Raw genomic sequence first — 26,554 nt, forward strand, 5'->3', positions numbered from 1 at the left:
GCCACTCTTTCTTCTGCACAAAAAGAGGAGGGTAGGCAATGTAATTTTTGTTCTTGAAACATATCTCACTGATTTGAGACATTTTATGGATGTGATGTAGCGGCTGTTCTGGTTATTCAAAGTGGCAACAACGCTGACATTTTTTTATATGAAAAAAGCATAACTTTGAATTTTTGTTAGTCTTGAGAAAATTAAAGAATCTTTTTAGCAAATTCCAACCATTTTAGCTTGCTCTCTTCATAGACAAGATATCTTGTTGTCCTCCTCTGTGATTTTGCACAAATGTCATTCCGGATTGTAAATTATAATATTTGTACCACTAGATAAGATCAACCCTGTTCATACTTACGTAATAATATATGACTTACACAGTTACAAAAATTTATAAATATATATAATATAAATGACTCATTATTATCTATTATCAAAATTTTAATTCACCAATTAAACAGTTTAGGTTTTGAGATGATTTGGTTGTCTTTACAAATAATACAATCTTCATAAAAGTTTCTTCATTGTATTAAAAGAATGAAAGTTTATTAAGTATTATATATTTTAAGAATATAAAATAATATTTTTATTGGCACATTTTTTAAATATATAATTAGATATCTAGATATATATAATTTATAATTCATTTCATCATTCAATTAATTATTTTTTAAGATTTTTTTCTTCTTTTAAATCATGCAATGCCAACACTTTCGATGCATCAGTTTATAATTTTTTTTTACTTTTTATAATTTTACTTAAGAAATAATGTAATTAATAAATAATATTTCTTGTTTTTTTTTTTGTTAAAGAAAAGGCGTTATTTAAAAAACAAATCACGGAGTAACGCGAATGAGTTCTAAATGGAACTTATCTGTAAGGAATATATGAAAACCCCTTTGATATTATTTCTTTTAATATAAAGTTTTTATATGCTTGATATAAAGTTTTTGAATCAACTTTAATAATTGTCCTTTTAGGTATACATATATATAAATATTTTTCTTTGAACTATATAGCCCTTCTATATGAAAATTGAAAGGGCTATCCTTTTCCTGACTTCCTCGCTGGCGTGTTTTGATTAATATTAATTTACAAATATGAGATACAAAATTAACATTTTTTTTTTACAATCATGCAAAAAAAATAATTATTGATTACTAGTATTTCTTGAATACAATAAATGTTATAGTCCATAATATATTTTGCGCTATTATTGGAAGAAGTTTTGTAGAAAAAAGTTTGTGTCTTTTTGAAATCGTCTGCCTATTTTTTTATATACACTCTATATATAATGTATTTAAATGGATTGGCAGTGTTATTCCATAAAAAAATGTTTTTAATACATCATTTATTTATGTTTTTTTTGTAGTATGTAGATCGATATATACTTTGCACTAAGATTTAATATTGACATGATATATTATACATTAAAAAACACTCCACTATTTGTCTTGATCTGGATAACAATTCTGTATGGATCTAAATTTTCCTTTTGATTCCTTTTTCCGCACTCCAGCATCAAAGCCAGAGGCAATGTCTGATATCTCTCTATCAATAGGTATACGATCATCATAGAGACTCGGTGCTTGAAGAATGATTCCAGCCGTTCCTACAAGGACGGCCAAGGTAAAAATCCATAGAAATAGTCTGTCCAGTACCATGGCAACATATTTCCAGTCTTCTTTTACCTGGAAGTAAAGCAAACAAATAATTAGTCTAATCAAATTATATTCTTAGTCTATTTTTCTCCATCAGTCTAAACACAATAAATCTAAGATTGAAGATCATATATCAAAATGATAATTAATTAATTAATTTAAAAGAAATGTATCTTGGAAATGAATAGGCTTAATTTCCTAATTGAACAATTCTTGGTCTAATAAAGAGAAAAATAAGTATACAAGGTTTTTTTTTTAAATGAACCTTGTAACTTAATTATAATCGTCTATATTTCCTGAATTAACGTTCACCAAACAAAATTAAGTATTAACGATTCCATGATAAGAATATGTATCTCATTCTTGCAACCCTAATTTGTTTAGCATACATTATACATTTCTTGTAACTCACTAGCTTTATTGAATATGGCTTATTTAAGAAATTATATCATAATTTTTGAAGTAGTTACGCTAACAACCACTTGAAAATCATAAATATAGGGAAAAAAAAATCCCTATATTATTTTTTTAAAATAACTTTTTACATTGTAGTATTTAAGTTTCTTTTGAAACTTTTCTTGTAAATCTCATAATTTTTTCGTTGCCGAATATATTAGAATATTTAGGTTGTATAAAGGGTTACACTGTATAAGTTTGCCCGCACGTGCCTCTTTCTCTTTCTATCTTGAAACTTATCCCAGCAATTGTTATAAATAAAATTATTGCAAAATTAAGTAATACTTAATTACAAAATATTAAGAAATTTTTATCCAATATTAGGTAACAAATCATTAAATTTGGATTAGCGATATGATTATCGACTAAAAGCTAAATACAAAAGTAATGAAGTTATATTAATAATTAATTACATATGCAAATTCATTTATGTCCAATAAGGAAAATGCCAAAAGAAACCTATAAGCACACTCCATCTACCGTACAAGGTATTCCTGAAAGTAATTATAACCTAATGGTGCATGATAGAGCTCTAAGACAATACTTGATTTGAATAAGTTAATGAGAAGCAATTCACTCAATAAGTCACGATTAAATAATAAGTTGAGTATATTAATTGATTATTAATTATCTAATTTAAATGAAGTTTTTTATTTAAAATATATGATCAAAATTAAGAAAAAGAAAATTAAAATATATAAGATAGATTAATCGATTAATCAAGGAGTATAATGAATATATTATCTATATAAGACTGAGGAAATATGTAAATAAGTATTAATAATAAGTATAGAATTTCAGCTAATATTCTAAAACTTAATTTTTTTAAATCTAGAGCCCTTTTTCTATTTTGGTTATACTATAACCTAATTTTAGATCTACCAAATTCCTTTGATTAAAAGCAACATCCGTGTCAGGGAAGTGATCATAATCCAAAACTGATTCAAAGCTTCCATCTTATAAAGAAACACCACTACATTTCATTTCATAACATAATTAGTCCTTATACAGATATAATGAAATCAAATGAATCCAAATCTCCGCAACATTTAAGACAATACTCAAGGCCTAAATTGATACTATGTCTTACTATAATGATGACTTTTCCTTAATAAAGATCGTTGAAATTCCAAATCTTGGTTTGATAATGACCCGAATGCATTAACTTTATGTGACATATAGTAATATTATCATACAAGTTGGATTTACCGATTTGCTTTGTTGGTATAGTCAAATGACATAATTTAATTTAACCCACATTCAGTCAATATATGGAATTTTATTTAACAATTTTTTTGAAGAAAAAATCTTAAATTTGCAAGGCTATTTTGAGTAATATATATTTTTGAAACAAGCAGTAAGGTAATATATATTTAATCAATAACTCTTATAAATTTATTGTTAGCTGTTTTTACAGCTACTATACAAGACTACTTAAAAGGTCTACTGGTTGTTTTTAAAAATAATGGCTAAAAAAAATTTATATCACAAAAAAAGATTCAATATCACACAGACAAATCAATTTTCAATTTTATTTTATGTCTCATTAATAGGAACGTCGTGGACGAACTAAAAAAGATACAGGCCAATAACTTCCAAGAATTAAAAAAAATATAACCACATGCCTCAAAATGGCTCACTTTTCCAGAAGATGTAAATACTACTTAGGTTTAGGAAATACAATGAATTTGAAATCAATTAATTTATTAGTTCCAAAAATATGAGCGTTTAAAGTTAGAAAAATTTAAGAGATCAATATCAGTTATTTTATCAATTTTTATGTCACTATGTTAAATTTTTTCGATATATAACCCCTCAAAAATAGCTTGCACTAATTTACAAAACAAACTTTTAAGTCCTATTTTATGGATCTGGATGTGCAAGGCAGAAAATAAAAGTTATTTTGTTGGTTAAATAAAAAATACTTAGCTTCACTTTGACAAAAAATAACCTTGGGAATTCAACTGATTGGTCACTTGTTTAATATTGAATTAGTTAACTTTTTGTTATTAAACATTTCTAAATTGAAAAGATATGTTTTTATATTGAAATACCTCAAAACAAGAGATTTTTGTAAAGGTAGGTAGAGAATGAATATACATGTTGAATAGTTGTAAAAACATATTCTGAGTGTGATTGAAAAGTCTTTTTTTATAAAAAAATTAAATTATATGACAAATTTTTTAAACAAAATACTAAAATGGTATTTTTTTTTCTTTATAAAAAATGACTTATATTTTATTTCCTCTCCGCACATGAGACATATTGCTTACTCCTATGATTGTTTCGGCGTGGATTGATCGGTATACCTATATTATGAATTATGCAAATTCATTTTTAGAGTTGTAAACATTTAATGAGTGGGATTCAACTCCTTGTGTCATCAAAAAATTATGTGTTTTTTTTTAATAAATAGACGGATCAAATATCATATTCGCCTAATCCATGCAAATGTGTATCTTTAACATGAATAAGAATTACATAAATCTGTCTTCCAATTTTATTAAATATTACATAGTTAATTCAGACATTATAATAGATTAAAGTTCTTTTAGCACTCCGTACTTTGCCTTCGAATCCCAAAACAAAAAGTGTATTTATATTACCAATAGTAACAAATCCATCTACAAAAACAATGCATGATTGATAGTAACTCATTTGAGGCATAAAAATTAGATATGAAATAGGGGATTTCGGTTTAAAAAGAAGGAAAAAAAGAAAAAGACAAATACGCAGTCTTTTTAAATTAGTACTTGAAACACACCAGGAAAGTAACAGAAGACTACAAAATGTCTACGAGATCAAATAGTTTTTTGTCTTTTTTGATGAAACATTCATGCAAACTATATATATATATATATATGAATAAAATGTAATTCCTTCAAACAAGAAATAGCTTTGAAAGTCAGAGAAAATACTTGAATGATCTTATCCATAACTTTAAACCTTTTTAAGAGAAGAAGATAAAAGTTAAGTTGATGTACAATGTACATCATTTATATATTATATTTATATATACAAAAGACATTACTCGAACTTTAAAATATAAAAATGAAAACTGAATTACGTTTGAATGACTTTGACTTCAATGACATTCCAAATTTCTTATATACATTCATATGGCCATAAATATATTTATGACCATAAAAAAGGGCTATGAGCAATAAACTCATTTACAACCCTAATTTTAAAAAAAAGTAAAATTAAATGAAATGTCTATAATGTTCAGTGCATATGTAGATAGGTGAATACTACTGTAAGTGTAAAAATAACTATATGTATTTACTACATACAGGTATTGTTAGTTTCCGTCTTTAAATCCTGGACCAGTCTCAAATTGTCAAAATTTTAATTAATTTGGGTCAGCTTTTACCTGGACTAGTCTTGTGTCATAATTCGATCCACAAAACAAGATCGGTCTTGAGCATCATTTTTATTTTTCAAAGAAAAGGGAAGAAAAGATTTGTACACATTTTATTAGCAAATAAAATATCGGTACGCGCTCTGAGTTTTTGTATGGACCAAAATATCGATCCACAAAAACAAATTAAGATCAAACCAGTCTCGACCAAGTTTTAACAAAATCACAGAGGAGGACAACAAGACATCTTGTCTCAAAACAGATGAAGCTGTAACGGTTGGAAAGAGAAAAGAAGATTCTAAATTTTTTTCAATGCCACGCAGTGTTGTTACCTCAAGTACATTTTAAATTTAAATATATTGATATCAGCTCTGGAATTTTTTCTGCTCATCAATGCTCTAAACGTTGATTAGATGAATTATAAAGGAGCTCTTCTTGAGCTCTGATCAACTCCAAACAATTATAAAACAAAAATTCAGGCAAAATTCTGTAAAAAAAAAAAATCCACTTTGATGTCATTGGCACTCCTGCTACATCACAACTAAACACACAATGTTTCAACTTATCCAGCTGGATCCATGGGTTAAGCCGTTGTGGGTCTACCATGCTACTTTTGTGGAGAGAAAGGAGCAGATCAACGCAGATACTTACATTGAACTTCTGGATAAGAATGTACAACTTTGGGCCAAAGAAAAGTTCAGGGACAAGTTTGTTTATATTCCAGACGGAGCTCCGTGCCTAAAAAACAACTTTCCGGACTTATGGGATATCAAAATATGGCCGCCCTCCTCTCCTACTCTGTCTAGGCTTTTCTGAAAGAGAGGGTGTTTGCTAGTCCTCAGAGGAGTGTCCAGTCCCTAGAGGCTTACATGAAGAAGGAGTGGGCCAGGCTCGAGTCCAACTAAATAGTCAAGGTAAGCAAGGGATTTATACCTCGTATTGAGGTAATTGTGTTAGTTGAGGTCTCACGTATTGAGTAAAAGGTGTGCTACACACTATTTTTAGATAATTTTTTTACATATATGTCCTTAAAAAACCTCTCGTTTTAATTTTAATTTTGAAATATTGAAAATAATAATATGTGTACAAGTAGATAAAATCAACCATATATTTGGAGTGTATTGGAATGACAAAACTTATGAGCTTGAAATCAGAGGATATTTTGCATTTATCCTGCTGAACAATAAAATAATCATTAAATTTTAAAAAATTGTCTTTCATGAAAGCTTTTTAATTGATCCTCTTTGAAAATTGGATTTTTTTTTTGTTTCTATAATAATATCGAGTCAAATAAAGATACAGGATTTTTATTGAATAAAGTATTGTAGATTAAAAGTAAATCTTTTAACAATGATTGAACAATATTGCCCTAATTTGGCTCAAGTTATACACATTTTAGTGTTTAATATATTGCAAGTAAATGTAATATACTCTTTTGGTACCACGTATTACATGCAAATATTTTTATTATGTGTCTTTATATTTCCTACTTGATTCTAATTTTTTTAAGCTTAGTGTTTAAAATATTATTATCAAATGTAAATGCAGTGTTCATCTATGGAAAATTAGAAATATGTTATACAGATTTATCATTTTGGACTACAAAAATTGTTGTTTAAATTCTTAATTTAATAAAATTTATGGATCTCGATTCAACTTGAATATTTTGGAGGAACAAAATGATTTTTTTTTTCAATATTTTACGGATTTTCAAATCATGAAGGACCTATTTAGTACATTCAAGGGTTTTTTTCTTGTTTAAATGAATAAAATATTATATTATTTAATAAATTCTAACCTTTTGTAATACTATATTATTTTCTTTTTTTTACTTTAAAAAAGTTCAAACTGATATATTGACGAACAAAATCAATACAAATTCATACAAGATTAAACTTTCAAAAAAATCTCAAGCACTAAACAAATATTAGTTTATCTTATATATTAAATCCCATGCTTACTAATTTGATTTTTTCAAATGTACAATTTGGTTTTAAATATGACCATGAATAAGTTTCTTAATTTTTATTATTATTTCTCCCTAATTATTGGAGTATATATTAAAGAACTTTATTATTGTCTTATGTCCTTTTTATATTTATATGGATTTTGAGGGATATCAATTTTCTTTGACCAACAGTGATCGACGTATTTTAAATTAAAAGAAATACCTGAAACATTGTCAATATATTTTTTCAATCTGTAAGGAAAAATAGTTATGATATAATGATTTCCGATGGCTACCCATATTTTTTTCGACAAATAAAATAAAATAAAATACAATTACAAAACATATATCTTATACCACCATTCTCACAGTACTTTATTTTAATCTAACTGGAGTCAAATGCACTCAAATAAGGTATATATCAAAGAAATAGTGATTCGAGGATTGTTTGAAAAGTCCATACAAAGAACAATAAATGGCACTACTGGCACGTGTTGAGGTTATTTTTAGTTAGTAGCATTTCTAGCAAGAACACACAACAACTTTCAGGCAGATTGGTCGATTTCTTTTTGTTTGGCATTCGTTTGAATTGAAGAACGGGCTTTACCTTTTTTTCGCAGATTTCCCCCTGATAAACCATTGTTTAGATAATTGTTTGATATCAAGAGTGTAGTGATGTATTTATGTTTCATCCTCAGTGACAAAAAAACGCTTAAGCCCTGTGGATTCTTCTGGAACAGTTGCACACGGTTTTTGCAACACTTCATAAAGTTTCGTTTTTGGTCACGCGTGAGCAATCACGGAATCTATTTTTGTATAGCTTTTTCATGTCCAAATGTTGATGCACAATTTTATGTACCCGTTCATTCGAAATGCCCACAGATTCAGAAATGTCACACACCTTCACTCTCCTGTCATCCATCCACCTTATCATGGATTTTATAAATGATTTCTGGAGTGTTCACCTTAAGAGGGTCTCCAGAACGTTCAGCGTCACTTGTGCCCATATTGACACTCTTAAATTTTTGAAACCACTGTTTTAATCGAAGGTTCAAAGTCCCTATAACGTTTATCAAGCTTTTTTTTAGCCTTCTGAAGCATTTTGCCTTTCAAAAAGTAATTTTTAATCAACACCCAAAAATTCTATTTTGTCCATTTTTTGAAAATCACTCCACTTCCTCGATTAATACAAATGGCAAACAAAAATAAATAGACCAATCTGGCTGAAAATTCTTGTTTATTCTTCTATGAGATATTATTAACTAAACTTAACCTTGATACGTGGCAGTAGTACCATCTTTTGGACTTTGCACGGACTTTTCAAACGACACTCAAATATACAGGAACATTAGGTATTCGGGAACTTGGAGGTCATGATGTGTGATGTTATTACGGATACTTCTACAATACCACATACGGAGATACTGATACTTTCAAATTAGGAATAACCTTTCCATAAACTTCTTTTACTTCTCATTATCACTTTTGACCTCTTTTGACACAAAGATCAGTTTAGGGACCTCTTTTTAGCGAATTTGGCCATGGACATGTCCGTGTTGGCCTTAATAAAGTGTTGGGAAGCTTTGGTACTTTGCTTGACTGATCTACCGCTTTGAGGACAATCTTTGATACCAGATTTTCTATACAGGTGCTTTAAAACACGGTAGATGATTAAGCGGTTGACTACAAGCTGCTTCAAAGTTGCAATCTCAAACCTTTCTGTTTTCTTTTTGTCCAAAAGTGAGATATATTTGTTTCTAATATGTCGTTTAAAAGATAATCATAACAGCTTTTCAATAATGTGCACAACTTTATGGTTGAAACTCTCTGCATCTCTCAAAAATATAGTTGTGGAGGTATCCCAAAATTACTTCCAACGCAGTATCTCTCAACGTGACTAAATCGAGGTAACTAATCATATTAATATTCTTATTTATACATAAGTAGACGGTAAACTTATATTTTTGTTATTCTTTATACTATATTACAAGTTATAATAATTATCATTATCGGTACAGAATTTTAAACAATTATGAAGAAAGTAAAATGAACTTCATTCAATCCTGATCTACTACATACTGAAAAAAATGTTCCTTTGCTGATACACTGTATTTTTTGTCAGCTGTTCATATTGTTCATTATTATCACTTATTAGTATTCTGAACATAGATTGTTTAAACAAGAAGAACCTCTTGTTAAGCTCTGAACAGTTACCTACTTTACTACTATGCTACCTAAGCATAAATTATATTTGAATGAATTTTTTGTAACTATGTAGTCGGTCAACACATAAGGGGTTTCCAATTGCACATACCGTAGGGAGAAGATATCTTTTCAATGAACAAATTAAAAATGTATATATTTTATTCAAAATATCATTTAGGGATCAAATTATATATTATAAATCAATTGAAGTTTTTAAACTATGGTGAGCATTCTTGGGTATCTCAACTAATAGCATGAATTTGAATACAAAACCTATTATTGACCGAAATATGTCAATGAAATGTTGGAGTGTACATATTGATGATGTAAGAAAATAAATTAAAGATAATCCTTTCCTTGATTTTTGTTCAGTATTGATTTTGAGTTAACTAACCACATGAGGGGCACTTAATATTGACAATGTATTGCTGGCAATGAAAAAAGTCTGTAAATTTATGTATCTGGTACATTTTAGGGATTCTACCATTTGTTACAAAAAAAGAAAACTTCAATAATATTAATATGCAATAACCAATACTTTTACTTTAGTTTGCTGTTGTTTTTAACTGTGCAATATACTCTGTATAATGTATAATATTTCTAGTATTGAAATTCTTATGCACAGCACGTTCAGTTTTGTCTACTACCTTGTATAAATGTGCTATTTTTCCTTCTTTTTATAAAGGATAGAAAGGGTAGAAAACTTCCTTTTTAGTAAGGGAGGAAGAAAACATAGTGAAGACTCCACTTTTTTCCAATTTTTATATAAAAAGTATACACAATTTTTTTATGTTTGTCAAAGTGTACATGATCTTTGGTTTTTATCTCATACAAAAAAGTAATTAAAAATTATGTTTATCGTTGCTAAGATTAGGAAATATATATGGTAAATTGTGACATCTTGAATGTATATATCGTAAGATGAAGTCAGAGATAACATAAAAAACTATGACATATTGAAGACAGAAATAGCTATTGATATTGTTAAATGACAAAATGGACAAATATCTAAATAAATCTTCAAGAAACTTAATCTTACATCTAAGAATTAAACTAATCTTTCTTGGTATAAAAGCTATAGTATAATTCATAAAGAAATTGATTATGTGAACCTCCGATATGGCCGAGTGACGTTATTTAAAGATCAATTATTTATCAAAATTTCAGCTATTTTAATAGAATACTTCTAAATAGCCTGAAAAGTCCAAAAGGGAAAATCCATAATACGAAACGAACTCTATTTCTTATTTTCTCAATATTTTGCATCTCACTATTATTTCCAAATTATAATGGTACATCCAAGTTTAACTTAAATAAGGTAATATATCGTCTTTGGGATTCATAGCCTACAGTTTTTCAAAATATTTATATGTTTTACTTACAAAACATTGTATTATGTTGTTCTATTGACTGAATTTTTGGAAAAAACTTTGAAAAGACAAAAAGATAAAAAAAAGTTTGTCATTTACATATAAAGGAAAAATAAGTCAAAATAACACTATACATAGTAGTTCATTAAAATCTCAACACTTTAAATTTTAAACTGCAATAACAAGCTATAATTTATTAATTAACAATAGAATTTCAAAAAAAAAAATAGTACTAAAATTAGATGTGTGGCTGAGAATTATTGTACCTTCCCTAAGCAGCAATGATGGATTATAGTTGGCACTCGCTGTGGATGTACCTACCCACATGGATTTATAGTGCTGACTGACAATGGCTTTAAGGGCCTTGGTGTTTGGATGACGGACACTGCAGGCTTTTTGTTATCAGTGCTGTAGAGGGACCGAAAGTGTAAAAAAAAGAATTCAAAAGAGTTTTCTAACGGAGGAGATGGTTTTTTTTATTGCTGTTGCCAAAAGTAACCTCTCCACCCTCACAGGGCTCTTTCCAACTACTTTTTTGTATAGATTTCTAGACAATCTGTTTTGAAACCCTGAGATCTCTTGCATGTAACCTCCTTTACTTGAGGGGATTAGCCTATGCTGTTTTCTTTAACTCATCTGGGTCCAATTTGCCCTTTTTGAAAGTGAGCTTTTATGTCTCCAACGTTTTGGACTTGCTGACAGCGAGCGTTAAGATTTACAAATTATTGGATGGTACTGGAGTGATAAAATGAAAATTCGTCATTCACGTTCAAGTGTCATTTTTTCAAACAGTACGCAATCACAAGAGCGTAGGTATGTTTTGTTTTGTAGCATGTTGTTTATGCTTTAATACATCAAAATATGAATTAATTTCAATCAAAAAACCTTAATTAATTATTGAGTTAGTAAATGTTAAGATTTCCATCGACTACCCGGTAATCCCAATAGTAATTAAGGTAATGTGAATTGAAGACAAATTAACATATATTTTTGAGAAATAACTCAAAAACAATCTTGAACAAAAATTTAGTAGAAATGCCTGATATACTTATGTATCCTAAATTATATGAACAGCGTATGTACAGTACAATATTTCATAAATATATTAAACGGAAATGATGAACCTTGTATTCCAAATTTCTGGGATGATTAGAGATGTTCAATCATTTATCTATAGTTCAGAAGCTTCATTTTATTTTTGAGAATTAGTTTGGTCCGATATAACCTTTTTAACTTTATAACCAATTATTTTTTTAAGATAATGAAGTTTGCTAATTTAAGTTCAATTTGTAGTATATTTAAAGGATTCATAATTATAATTTTTATATATAATTGACGAAAATTTGTCAAGAAAGACAAATGTAATATAGACTTAATTTTCTTAAAAATCATTTTATATTGTATTTGTGTCAAGTAATATAACTTTGTTTTTTCAAGAATATAATGGCATTTAATAGAATTGACACGTTTTTAACAATAATATGGCAATATCATATTAATAATTCAACGTAATTTATAATAATAGATTGATACAAAATTCATGTCTTAAGTAAAAAAAGAAAAAAGTTATATTTATATATAAAGTTTTTTTTTTTTATCAAATGCTTTTCTATTACGCTTTTTCCACAAAAAGTATTTTTTAATTAATTAGTGATATCAATAACAATCTTCTTTTTCTAAATTTTTTTGTTCTAGCAACATTTAGGTATTATACAATGGGTACATTTAAATGTATTTCTCTTTATATGACTGCAATTAATTTGATATTGATATTTCTTGAAATACATATGTTTGTATTATCATAAAATAAATATAAAAATACATTTATACATTTGTAAAAAAATTATAATATTGAATACAATCTAAACAGTTTATATTATGGTTGCTACATTATGTTTTTATATTTCTTGAATATGTTCATCCATTAACATGAATAAACATAAGAGAAACATATATATGGATTATCAACACAAATTCAAGCAAGCACAACACTAGTGAACAAATGTTTCCTTGAGTTGAGATGTTTTTTTTTTTTGTTTGTTTATCGAAAAATAACCTTTATGGCCAAAGTTAGTTTTTTTTGGTTTACAGAGAGTCACATATTATATGCTATAAATAAACTTTGATAATTATAAAAATTAAAAATATTTTTTTTCAATCAACAAATATTCAGTAACTCAAAGAATATAAATTTTTAAGGTACTTTTTATTAACAAAGTTGTACGTATGTAATAAAAAATAATTTTTGTCATTGTTATAAAAAAATGAGGAATATTTTAGACACTATAAGAAGTAGTTTATGCTTAAATATTTTGAAATATAAATAGATTCTAATCCCTCAACTTTCCTTAATTGTTAAGTGTTTAGATTTCAATGGACCACTTGTTAGATTGGTATTTAGCAAGTATACTTAAAACTAGATTTTCCTAGTTTTTATAAAAAGGTTCTGTTCGAGATAATTTAATGAAGGATGAAAAAAAAAAGTGTGAAATTATCAATGTCTAAAATTTACCAAAATATAACTATGTTTTTGCATATTAGTTAACTTGTAGAAAGTACATTGGCGACCAAACTCTTTTTTGTAGGGTGAAAAACTATCTGCAAGTTCTTGTAGCAATATTATACGATAGTGAATGGTAATTTAATATCAGTTTCAATTTCATTAATACTTTTAAAACAATATACTTCATGGATGAGGCAAGTTAATTCAACATTGCTACAAGTTAATACATATTCAAAAAATAATAATATTATCTGTTATTTCAACAACTTGAGTTTTAACTTCTAATGTAATATTAAATGTAACTTTTATATCGGACATCAATAAATTATATACATATGAAGCTTAACACAATAGAAATAAAACAACAATTTAAAATAGATGAAGGAGGAAAAAAAATTGATTTGCTTTGTCTGGCTGAATATATATTAATTTGCTCCCACTAGTGTGTATGAACTAGCCCAAGAGCCAATATATGTATGTATGTATGTAGATTTAGTATACATAAAAAAATATTTAACTTTTACGTTAAAAATAAATAATAGAGCTGATTGATGACTGTCAGCAAAGACTTAAATTTAAGAAAGAAATGAATAAATGCAAAGAAATTTCAAGTCAATGTAGATTTAAAATTACTTCTGAGAAGGAAAAGTAGTAATCAGCATCAAGGAGCCGTAGTTTATATATTACTAAAATATTTTGCGAATAAATGAAAAAGAAGGAACACAACTTGTATAAACTTGCTAGAAAATAGAAGCGTATCAGCTTATTTGTATATGAACACTTCCTCCTACATATATTAAGTAAATACTGATGTAAATTTGAAAGATTTCCTTCTCTTGATTTCAAATTACGACCATTAAAATTTTTTAACTAAAGCTCTCTCCTATGTGCATAAAAAGGCACTTGAAAAAAAAGTTTATCTTAACAACAACAACAACCAAGAGACTAATTTGTCTTACTTAATCATATATGGTACACACATAGGTAGGTTTTTATGTGGGTATATATAGACATGTATTTATTCCTCCTTAAAGGTAGAAAAACAAATTGTAAAACATAAATTTAAATGAAGGGTTTGAGAATGAAAAAAAAAACTCAGAAATTTTTTGTATATATCTATATATACATATATACCATCAAAAATAAACAAAGAAACATAAAAACATTAAGCATTTATTTTTTATATTCTTTTCTGTTGGTTAGTTAGGGAAAAAGAAGTCTTCTTCTTTTCCCTTGGTATTTTTATATAACTTTATGAATATAAATGATAAATGAAAAAAGTGAAAAAATAATAAATAATAGTGAATAATAATATATTACTCATTAATCTTATTTCCCCATCGTTAATTTCCACTCTACGTACATATGTGAGCGACTATTTATGTACATGGTACATATAAGAAAAGTTTGATAGAGGTCCTACCATATATTAGATCTAAGAAAGAGCTAATCAGGTTAATGTACATATTAATAAATTTGAAGCAAAACATGTGTTATAAAAACACAAATTGTGAATATATCAATTATGCTTAAGTAGTTTCTGTAAATTGTGACTAAAAGTAAATTAAATTATAAAAAATAATTTTTAGACTCTTCAAATTTTTAAAACCTCACAAATTTTTTTTTGTAGATTATTATATATTATAATTTATGTTTCCTGTTTATAATTTATCATGTATACTTGAATCTACCAATGACTCCGTTGTTATTGCTCATTTATTTCGAGGAGAAAAGGGAACCAATCATTAATTTATTTATATGCTGGTTTTTCAAAAATAAAATCTTGAAAAACCAACAAAAAAAATCAGAAAAAGCAATAACAAACATTTTTAAGTTTTGCCATTACAAAAGCAAAAAAAAAAAAACTTCCATCAAAAGTTAGAGACATTTTACATTTTGTCTCTAGAGTATTTCTAAAGTTGACAGTTCATGTTTATATAAAGTACAAAAAGGTTTTATTTTATTGATGGCAGGTGTAGCCCCTGTGACTAGGACTTATTCAAAAATATCACATTTTAAAAGTAATAACAGAACCACAACTAAAAAATAAGCATATATACTTACATAAAAAATGTGAAGTAAAAAAATGTAACATTAAATTATACTCATCATATTTTCATATTAATTTGGCTTTTTGACGATTTTTATCATAATTATGATCAAGTTTTACTTTATTTTATTTTCTTTTTTTAAACTTTTGGGATCAAAAGCTAGTTTAAGGACACGAAAGGAAAATAAAATTTCCAAAAAAGTAAAGGAAAATGGTTTAAATGTTGTTTAGTAATCATTCAACTTTTGTCAATTATTCTTTAATTACCTATAATTATATAAATATGAAATTTACTTTAAATACAATTGAGTTTTCGTTCATAAAATATACTTTTATATTTATGTAATATTAAAAACTTACTACATATCCGTAATGTAAATATATTTTATAAATAAGTTGATAAAAGTCTTATACCTTAACCGAAGAGGAAAAATTATAGATTGAATAAGATACCATTAGGTAAATATTAACATGAAAAAAACCATTAATATCCTCCAAATATAAGGCCAATAATATTATTTAATTTTTCTTGTGAAAACATAATTTTTCCCCGATTGCGTTATTTACTCTGCATAGAAGAGAGGTTTAAATTGCTTACTGAAAAAATAAGATGGAAATTGAAACTATCAATTTAATGAATTCAAAGGTGCATTGCATAATTACCTTATAAAAATGTTCTTTATTTACTTAATATCAAAAATAAACATAAATAAAAATATCCAAGTATTTATGCGTAGGCTTTTAGTTAAAAACATTATTTTGTTGTCAATGACCACCCTATGGATATTTGACAGGAATTTAGATAGATTTTTTCATTCATAATATTATAAAGTTTATCAATAATACATAACAGTGTCACTCAGGAATCTATAACATGAAATTATAAAGCAATAATTACAAATTGCAATTAGATCTTTGTTATGTTTTGTAGTTTGTAGAATTTTGGCTAATCTTGGCTTTATCTTTAAAAAAAAACTCTAACATGTCTTTGGCTGGGATTTAGAATGAAAAATTTACCGAGAAAAATTGTCCTAAGTCATCCCTGAATATTTTTTTGCTTATACATCAATAAAACGATATTTTAATTACATATGTCAATCTCTTCTTCAAAAAGAGAAAGAAAAAAGAGCCAAATGATGTGATGGTTCTCTTAATTTACTCACTATTTTTGGATTCTTACTTATTCATTAAAAAAAAATTCTGATGGAAAATGGATATTTTTCCTGTATATTTGGGATATTTTCTTGTCATATGTTGAATTTGTTTCCTGTTCGTTCTTACTAATGCACACTATATTGATTTGGTTAACTGTAACAATTAAGTTAATTGGGAAAATAACATAATTGGCTCGTTGCCGAATAATTTAGGAAAAGTGATGTAATGAATATTGATACATGCAATAGACAAACTTTCCAAGCAAGAGTGAACACATAAATAGATGAGATAGTTAATAGTAATTTTTTTTGTAAGTGAAATATCAAATTAATTTTTCTTATTTGATTGGTTCTTAATTTAATCACATTTTTGGTGATATATTTTTTGTGAATACAATGTAGGATTCTTACTACTTTAATATTTTTTGGCTTATTTCCAGAAAAAGATCTATAAATCTGTAGTAATTTATGTACTAACATGCTCAAGTAATTGAAATTAAAAAGAAACTCTATGAACAAAGTGATATCGATCACATAAGTTAAGATAATGACGGACTTATAACAATATCCAACAAAATGAAGGTCTTGGAATGTCAGCAGGCTGAAACCAATAATTTTTAGCATTATTTAAGCAACAGAACACAAAAATGCCCATTGAAACTTTCAACCTCTAAACGTTTGACTTTTGAAGCCTTTTAAAAAATAAAGTTTTATGGGTATAAATATTTAAGGGTCGAAATATGGAACTGAATTGTAGCTATACCTTAAAAACTTGATATAAAAACGGGTTTACAGGCCAAACCAGTAGAGGTTGAAAGTCTTTATGGTCATTCTCGTGTTCTACGGCTTAAATAGCAATAATAATGTGGGGTTCAGCCAGCGCGCAAAAATGCTGTAGCATGGTGTAATTGATGATCTATGAAAATAAATGGTTAGTTCTAATACAAATGAATATTACAAATATGTACATTTATTTGATAGGATAAACAAAATATTTATATTGTATATTTACTTCTCAATAATGTAATTAATAAATAAAACTTTCTATACAATATATAATATCAAATTTATAATACGTCGTCAGCAATGTAATATACACTGAAGGATATAATTTAAAAATCGAACAGTTAAATCAACTAAAAAAAACTGCAATTTTTTTATCCAATGTGCAAAATAAATGCTAAAATGAGCATCTCTCGAATTGTTTATTTATATTTGGTTATTGTGAAAGGATAAAAATTAATAAATAAAAACTTTATAAAGGCTGAATTTGTAATAAATATATATATATATGATAAAATAAATAAACTTTACCAAATTCAGAATTGTCATTTTTGGTCAAAGTGTACCATTACAAAGAGAAAGGATAGAAGCAAAGTTTTGCTCAACAATACATAAGAATGTCATCATGATTTGTTATGACGAAAAGTAGTTTTATTGTAAGTCGGAAATTCAACAAGTAAAGTGGCAATGTCTTGGCAAAGACATATGACAGCATTGATTCCAGCTAAAAAACTTCCTAAAAAGTGCAATAACCAGAGCCAGCATGGTTTAGACTGTTGGGCTTCTAATGGGACAAAATCACCTATATTCCGGATTCTTGATTTGGTATAAATTAATTAAAAAGTTTATTGAAACTTTTTGAAGACAAAAGTGAAGCCCTTGATTAAAACAGCAATTTTACGTCAAAAAGTTTGTTTCTCTCAAGGTTCAGCTCCAGCACATGGTACTTTCTCAGTTCAAAACTGATGTGAAATAAATCGAGCATTTTTGTGACAAGTCTATGTGGATTCCCTCTTCCCCCGATATAAATCTCCTCGACTTTTCCGTTCAAGAAATATTGGAGAGGGATCCTTCGAGAAATAAGGATGCTCTCATGGGTATCCTTGAGAAGAAATGGAACCTAATTTGAGATGATGTAGTACGTGCCGGTTGTAATGTGGGTTTGAAAGAGAATGATTGTTGTAAAAATTTATAATATCAGTGACTTTTTTGAGCACATATTAAGTCGGCTGAAAAGTTCGTGGACTATCACTGACTTCAAACGATACGTGTACAAGTTTGTCAGCTGCGAGACAATTGGTTATATATATAGCATCCGAGTGAAGTAATTTTCGTTACTGTTAAAAAAATAGATATAATATAATTTCTTGTGTTTATAAAACATTGTTTTTTGATTTTAAAAAGTACTGTTAAGGTCAAGGCTTGGCAGTATAAGTATTTTTCAAACTCTGCAACCAACGAAAACATCAAAAAAGTCCACAAAATAATTTTAACTTATCTGTTAAATAGGTTATGAGTAATTTCATTTGACATTGATGCTAACATAATATCTTTTTATTCCACAATTTAAAAAGAACATATGTTTTTATTATATATATGCATATACGCAAAAGTTAATCATAAAACCATCTTTGGCACAGTATATTAATTACTCATTGTCTACCAATGTACGAGTTGACACAAAAAATGTTTTTATGGATGATATAAAGATTTTTATTGATACATAAACTAATATGTAATTTATCCAATGATTCCATTGATTTTTTTTTTGGCTGGATAAAATAACCATAAGCAAATAAAGAAGATAGTGTGTATAAGATATTATGAAACTGATATTTATATTGCTTAATCGTATGATTAAATAAATACAAAATATAAAATAATTGAAGAGTGTTGGGGAATTTTGAATTAATATTTTAGCTAATTATGATAAAAGAGCTACTCTATTGCTATCAAATGTTTTAAGAAATGCTATGTAGGGTCTTTCAGGTATATCAAGACCATTTTAAACTACATTCTGAACAATATGAAAATTATTTAACTTATTATTTCAATTTTATAGGGAGAGGTTGAACGTTATCTTTAAGTTGGTTTCACAACTTTTAATACAAAACAAGTATTTACGATGGGAAGACCCGGAGAAACCCCATCATCGAATTGGTTTTTGCGGCACATATGCACATAATAAAGATTCTAGGGCATCGAAGGAGCACAATTTACAACGTCTACAACTGTTGGTTGGAGGAAAGGGTAAATAATAGACAATCAAACAAGTCCCAGAGTGATAAAAAATGCATTTTCTCAGATTTATTGTAGCTCTGACGCAGTACATGAAAGCATCTCCTAAGAATCTGATTAACGTGCTTAACAAAAAGCCTCAAGTTAGCCATGCAAAAGTTTCGATTACCATAATACTGACTAGACGATGAAGTGTTACCTGCTATACAAATGACTCATCTTCCAGACAAAATGAAAGCTACCATGGCTGCCCACAGAAAAAAATTGCTAAAAGATTTGAAGTCTCATCGCAACAATCATATTTTATTTGGATGAGAAACAATTGACTGTTGACAGATCTCACAACATTCCAAACGGCAAATGGTTGGTAACAAGGAGAAATAACGTCCCCCACGTCTTTAAAACCAAGTTTCCTATCAGAATCACTACCCTTGCTTCTAATGGGAGCAACGGCAGTGTCATGCCTCTCATCTTCTTTGAGCCAAAACAGCGGGGGGAGTGCCGAAAGGAACTGTGAACTCTTGTCCAACTAAATGATACTTGCATGAAAGCTGAAGCTATTGGGGTTGAGTTCCTGTTTTAATAAGACTAAGCGAACCTCTGCAACACACAAAAATTGTTGAAAGAAAAGAAAGTGCCATTTTGGGATCCCCAGACCTGAGGGTTTAACACCCCCGATATGAATCCCATGCATTACTTCTTTTAAGATGATTTAGAGTGGAATATATTTCCCAATTCACACAACAGCATCGAATCCTTGAAGGCCTCCATCATCAAGTACTGGAACAAAGTCTCCTCTTGTGACGTGGTTTAGGCCTGAAAATACTCTGGGCCTTGTATGAGCGAATGGTTGGAAAAATGGCGGACAAATTGAATGCTTTTATTTTCTTTTTTATTGATAGAAAAGGTAAATAAAATTTTATACCTCCACTTCCTTCTCTGATTCATCAAGAATCAGTTAAAGCTAGTAATGATTTACCTGAACAACCCTTTAAAAATTAAATGTGGACGAGTCACCCCATTCTTCTTCTTCGTTTTTTTTTCTTTTTTTTTGACATAATAAAGGCTAACTTTCTATTTCTAAAAAAAATGACGAAAAGACAAATAAAGGATTAAATTAAACCATTTATGAATTTTTTAAGGAGTTAAATTATTTTCTTAAGCATGATTATTCTGATAACATTAAAAGAACAAAAAAAAGTATAATAGTTTTTGTAAACATTAATTAAAATATTTTTTAATTAAGTTTCCTTTTTATTTGATAACTGTTCCATTATGATGAATAACCTTTATTTGATCATAGAAAAAGGGGAATAAGAGTGAATTTTTCATTTATATAATATTACTAGCCTTGAATAATTAAGGATAACTTTGCTAATTTAAGAAAGTATTGGTATATCATCCAGATCTAATAATTAATATAATATACTTTAACTTACTTTATAGAAATTATTATAAGTGATTAACAAAGAGAGCAGCAACAGTTGTTCCAAATTAGACTTTGAACAGGGTATATATTATTCAAAACTTATTTCTAGCAGCTATTCCACAAATAATTAAAACAATTTTTATCTTATACGTATATAATCTCAAATAAGATTTTTAGGATTAATTTCGAGTTAACTATGAAAAATAATATCATTTAGGTCAGTGGCTTTCATACTGTAATATGAACGTCATAAAAGGAAAAAATTAGATAGAACGATGTAACTCAACGGACAACACACTTAAAAGAAAGTATTCTCTTGAAATCAATGTGCATAGGTCTGCGCCAACGTAATTCTTAAAGAAGGAAATATACTTATTGTATTTTGACTTCAAAGAAGATTTTTAGGTGAGATGGACTAAATGTAATACTAAAATGTTTACGTATACTTAATTTTTGTTTCGTTTACCAGTCAAAATGACATTGTATTCAAATTTAACATATAAAAAATACCTTTTATTGATATTTTTCAGAGAGGAAATATTTGGACTTTTTCTCAATAGACATCACGACTAGAAAAAGTAGTAAAAAAATCGTTATTTCATTTTTTCTGAAATATTGTCTTATGGGTCATTTTTGCACCCTGTTGTTATAAATTATATCATCAAAAATTTTAGAAAATAATATACAAAAGTAGGGAAATACAAAGGAATACTGATATATATTCTTTTAAACACCAAATATGATCATTATGGATAGAGAGCAGGGGTATTCTACTTTTAAAATCATTAAATTTAGAGCAACAAAGATATTTGAAACTCAACATTTATGTACATTGTACACGTACCCAAAAGTACTTCAGGATGCAATTACAAAAAAAATTCTTACACATTTTTTAGAGCTACATTATTACAAAATAATAAAAATAATTTATGTGAACATGTTTTTTATGATGATTAATTACATGAATCAGTACATGAATTAGTAGCTATTGAAATTACAGATCGAATCTATTATTCATTTGTCCAAAAGTAATTGATCCCAAAATTGCCTCCAAAAAGATCCTTGATGAAGAAAAATTGCAAGATCATGAGTTTGAAGAGGATATACCAGTAGAAGATGATTTTGATGAAGATAGTACCTATAGACTTACTTCATCTTCAGATGAATAAGACATTTTTTTCCGATAAATTTGATACTTACTTGTCAAAAAGTTGTAAAAATTGAATGATCCTCATTGTCTAAAAATAGGAATAAGTGTAAGAATTATACTCAAAACAATTACTTCTAAGCGTACAATATATGCCTTGGCTCATTCAAAGGATATTGTTTCAACATTTTGCATATTCGTCACTCTAAATAATGAATGAATCATATTGACAATGACGAATTTCGAAGATTTTTGAAGATAAGGCGAGAATTGGATAACCCTTGATAAAATTAATCTACAAGCTTATATTGGGTCAATGACATTGGTAGGTGTTTATCGATCTTGTTGTGAGATTAATACAATCCTATCAGATGAAAATTGTCTTGAAATTTTTTTAAAGGTTACAATAACGATAAAAGACTTATTGATTATTCAATTATTTCCATTTTATCCCTAAAAAACAGACAGGAAAACAAGTTCTTCTTGTACAAAATATAAATAATAAATCTCTAAAGCTAAAACTAAGTTAAATATACTTGGTTCAACATTTTAAAGCTGCTCAAAGCTTTTTTGTATATTTTCAATTGGTCTGTTTTAATACTGTTTATAAACAAATTAAAAATATATAGGTAAAACTTTATGCCGCTTAGAGGTTCATCTGTTTTTTATATAAATTGTTTATATAGAAATAAAAATATTTAAATCAAAATTAATTATTTTATTGTTAATTCATCTAATAAAATATCTTTTATATTAAACTTAAGTAAATTACGGTGATTTATAGTAAATATTTAAAAGCAGGTCATGTTGACCCATAAGGCAAGGTATGTGTATAAAATTAAACATTATACAAGTGTTAATCAGTGCAACTCCATCTCACCAATTAAAGAAATATTAAAAAAAAATGTTAGTTTCATCATAAAAATGGTACTTGAAGATCCTAGTACACTCAGTCAAAAGTTTGAAAACCTACATATGATTTATACAATTCAATTGAACTTTGAAATAACACATTCCAAACTTTGTGCATTATATTAAGTGTTTTGATTTATTAGTAAATATAAAGAAAAGGAACACTTCTTTATTTAGATACTTTACTGATTGAAAGAAAAAAGTTGAACCTAAGTTTATTGTAACTTTTGAATACTTCTGTTATTCATCACATAATTTGTACACACAAAGATAATTAAAAAATGAATTAAATTCCATATGAATTCTATCCTATATGTAAAAGAATTTATACATTTTTTTCAAATATTTTAGCATTTTTGTCTACATAATTCAACAAAATGTAATATTTTTTCAATTTAATTTTTGAAAATAGTAGTTATTTCTTTCAACAAAATCAAAGAAATACAAATTTCTTATATTTTTAAAGAAACACAAAAACTACAAAGTTCAACACAAAATCATAATCTAAAGTTTCTTAATTAAAAATTTTACAAATTACTTATAAAAACGAATTTGTAAATAACTATTGCTGTTTTTGTATTATATCAGACTTTTTGACTATTTTTAAAATTATTTTTTTATATAATTTTTGGGATTATTTATAGACTTTAAAATGAAAAAAAACAAAAACTACCAATCTATTAATCTACATGCTGTAGAAAAAATAATATAAAAATCTGACATTAGATCTCAAAAGTAAATAATCAAAACTTGAATAAGACAGATGCTCTATTTCAGCTGCTTTTTGGTTTTGGTTATACTATCTTGTAGATTTTGAAGTAACAGGTAAACAAAATATGATGTTTCCAAAACTAGTGATCACAAGTACATCGAGTGGTCCATTAAAAATGAATAATTTTAATTTTAAACTTCAACATGATGCAATGTATTATTTAACAATAGTGTTTGAACAAAGAATTAGTTCTATAAATAAATATATATCTGAGCTCTTTTAGTCATGAATATACCTGCCCTAAGCGGCAATGATGGCTTCAAGGCAGTGCTGGAAGGCATGGCACGTGCTGCGTCCCAATGCTGGATGACTGTGACTTTGAGGGCCTCTGTGTTTGGATGACGGACGCCGTAAACCTCATCTAGACATGCAACCAAATGGGGTAGTTGAGGGGATGGCATCAAGGCTGTAGGGTGGGCGCAAAAGTGTATTCAAAAAGTTAAAAAGAACTCAAAAGACTCATTCAAAAGAGTGTTGCAACGAAGGAGATATGTTTCTTTAATTGTTGGTGTCAAAAGTGCCCGTTTTACTTCAACAAAGGTCGTTCCACCCACTTTTTTTAGAGTTGTCTGGACAGTCTGATATGAAACCCCAAGATCTTTTACTTGGGCCCACATGTACATGAGGAAATCGGCCTGAACTGTTTTCTGTTACTTCTCTGGAATCTGTTTGGCTTTTTGACGGATACATTCTTCCTCTCCAACGTTTCAGACTTGCTGACGGCGTAGACGTTGGTCCTGGAGACGCCCAACTACATATATTTGGCGAATTCGTCTGTCACGTTCAGATGTCATTTTCTCAACTTATACTTAGCTAGAAAGTTCAGATTTGTTTTGTTTGGTAACTAATTATTCATGCTTTAATATATCGAAATGTGATTTAATTGCAATTACTGAACCTTCTTTCATTATTAAGTGTTCAGATTTAACTAACTTTTACTAAAAAACTATAAAAAAATAATGTTCCATCATAAACTATCTTAATTAGATAAAGTTAACATAAAATAATAGACACAGAAAATGTCACTATTTTTATGATTATTTTTTATATGAGTTAAATTATATGGATATTTTATACATATTGTGTACAATTATGTATGTACGAGCTGCCGCTTGTGTAAGTCGATTGTATAATTTTCAATTTATTTGTCTTCAAACGTCTTACTTAATTAAAATATGGGTCATCCTAATTAACAACTATACATGTTTGCCATCATTACATTTTGAACCATTAAAATGTCATGGTTATTATGCATATATGGATAATATCACTGTAGGCATTTGAACTTAATAATGTGGTACAGAATGTTTATAGTCTAAGAATTTCTATTCAAATAAAAAAAAATACACCGTTAAAAGATCAATCATCCAAAGAATATTCAGTTATTCGATTATCCTCATCCAAAGTTCTGTAAATTTTTGTTTTTACAACTTTTACAATTTTCTTATAAAAGTTACAACTTGTACAAAATTGCAACTTCTATACAACATATATATGAATACATACAAATACACTACCAAAAGTACTATATCTTTATTTGTATATGCATGCATAATGTAATTATATTATACATCCTTGTTATGAAATTGACAAAAGTGTATGTCTGTGTATATTTGTAAATGTCCTCCTTTATATAAAGATAAAACTTTTCAGGTTACTTAAATTTTTTAAATAAATATATTTTAATTTTTAGCAAGATAAGAGGTCAGAAGCATCCACAAATAACCAATAGATAAAACTCAATATTTATACTGTTATATTATACCTAGTAAACCTTTTTGACGACCTAGTAGAGAGTTGCGTAATTTTGAGTATCATCTAGCATGTTCACACGGCGCTTTAAAGATATATGGTTACGTTATTTATTCATTAGTACACTATTTGTTGTACTATTATTTTGTATGCTCGACAGTAAATTATCAGTATTAAAAAGCTAGCATATAGTTGTCATTTTTTTCTCAGTATAAATAAACAACTTTTCAAAAACCAGCATCTGATTTCTAAATGTTCGCCATTTAGTCTCATTTTCATTTCTCCCTCATATATAGATATATAATTCAATAATGTGGCAAAGTTTTAGATAAAATAAAAAACAACAATAAGTGTTTAAATCATGACTTTTGAAAAAAAAATTTGAAACTTAAGTCATTTTAGAACAAATTGAAATCAAAAATTTCAATTTAGGAAGAAAGATAAGAGAAATAACAACTCAAAGTTTTGAAGGGAGGTGACTTTACTATAAATTCTAGTGCCAGTAACACGTGTCCAAAAACTACCACATACTATTTCTATTTTTGAAGTAAGCTGAAGATGTCCGCTAAACATTGTCCAATTATTAGACATGGGTGGCAGATTTATAGTACACACTTAACATAGAATAGCACATTGATTCCTAATTGCCGAGAAGAATTCCTTTTCATTTCTCTAATTTGCAACATATAATAAATAGAGAAGAGGAAAATAAGCAGTTTTCTTCCATCAGTGAGCCTACCTTTAATCCTTAAACTTATTCTTATAAGATCATTTTAAAACTTTTGTTCATAACATTTAAATAACAACATACACATGCTTAGG

At 27.6% G+C, this 26,554-nt stretch overlaps 1 protein-coding gene across 2 annotated transcripts in view; it reads right to left on the reverse strand.

Moving 5' to 3' along the window:
• Positions 1–507: 507 nt before the first annotated feature.
• The window catches only part of LOC121120525 (acetylcholine receptor subunit alpha-like), a 213,973-nt gene continuing 187,926 nt past the window's right edge, over positions 508–26,554 (reverse strand). For both annotated transcript variants that reach the window (XM_071889689.1, XM_040715406.2), the window contains exon 10: positions 508–1,682. In XM_071889689.1, the coding sequence (XP_071745790.1) occupies positions 1,437–1,682 (246 nt within the window). In that variant the 3' untranslated portion in view covers positions 508–1,436. The remainder of the gene's footprint in view (positions 1,683–26,554) is intronic.

The sequence above is a fragment of the Lepeophtheirus salmonis genome, chromosome 6, assembly GCF_016086655.4.
Source record: "Lepeophtheirus salmonis chromosome 6, UVic_Lsal_1.4, whole genome shotgun sequence".
Classification (NCBI taxonomy): Eukaryota; Metazoa; Arthropoda; class Copepoda; order Siphonostomatoida; family Caligidae; genus Lepeophtheirus; species Lepeophtheirus salmonis.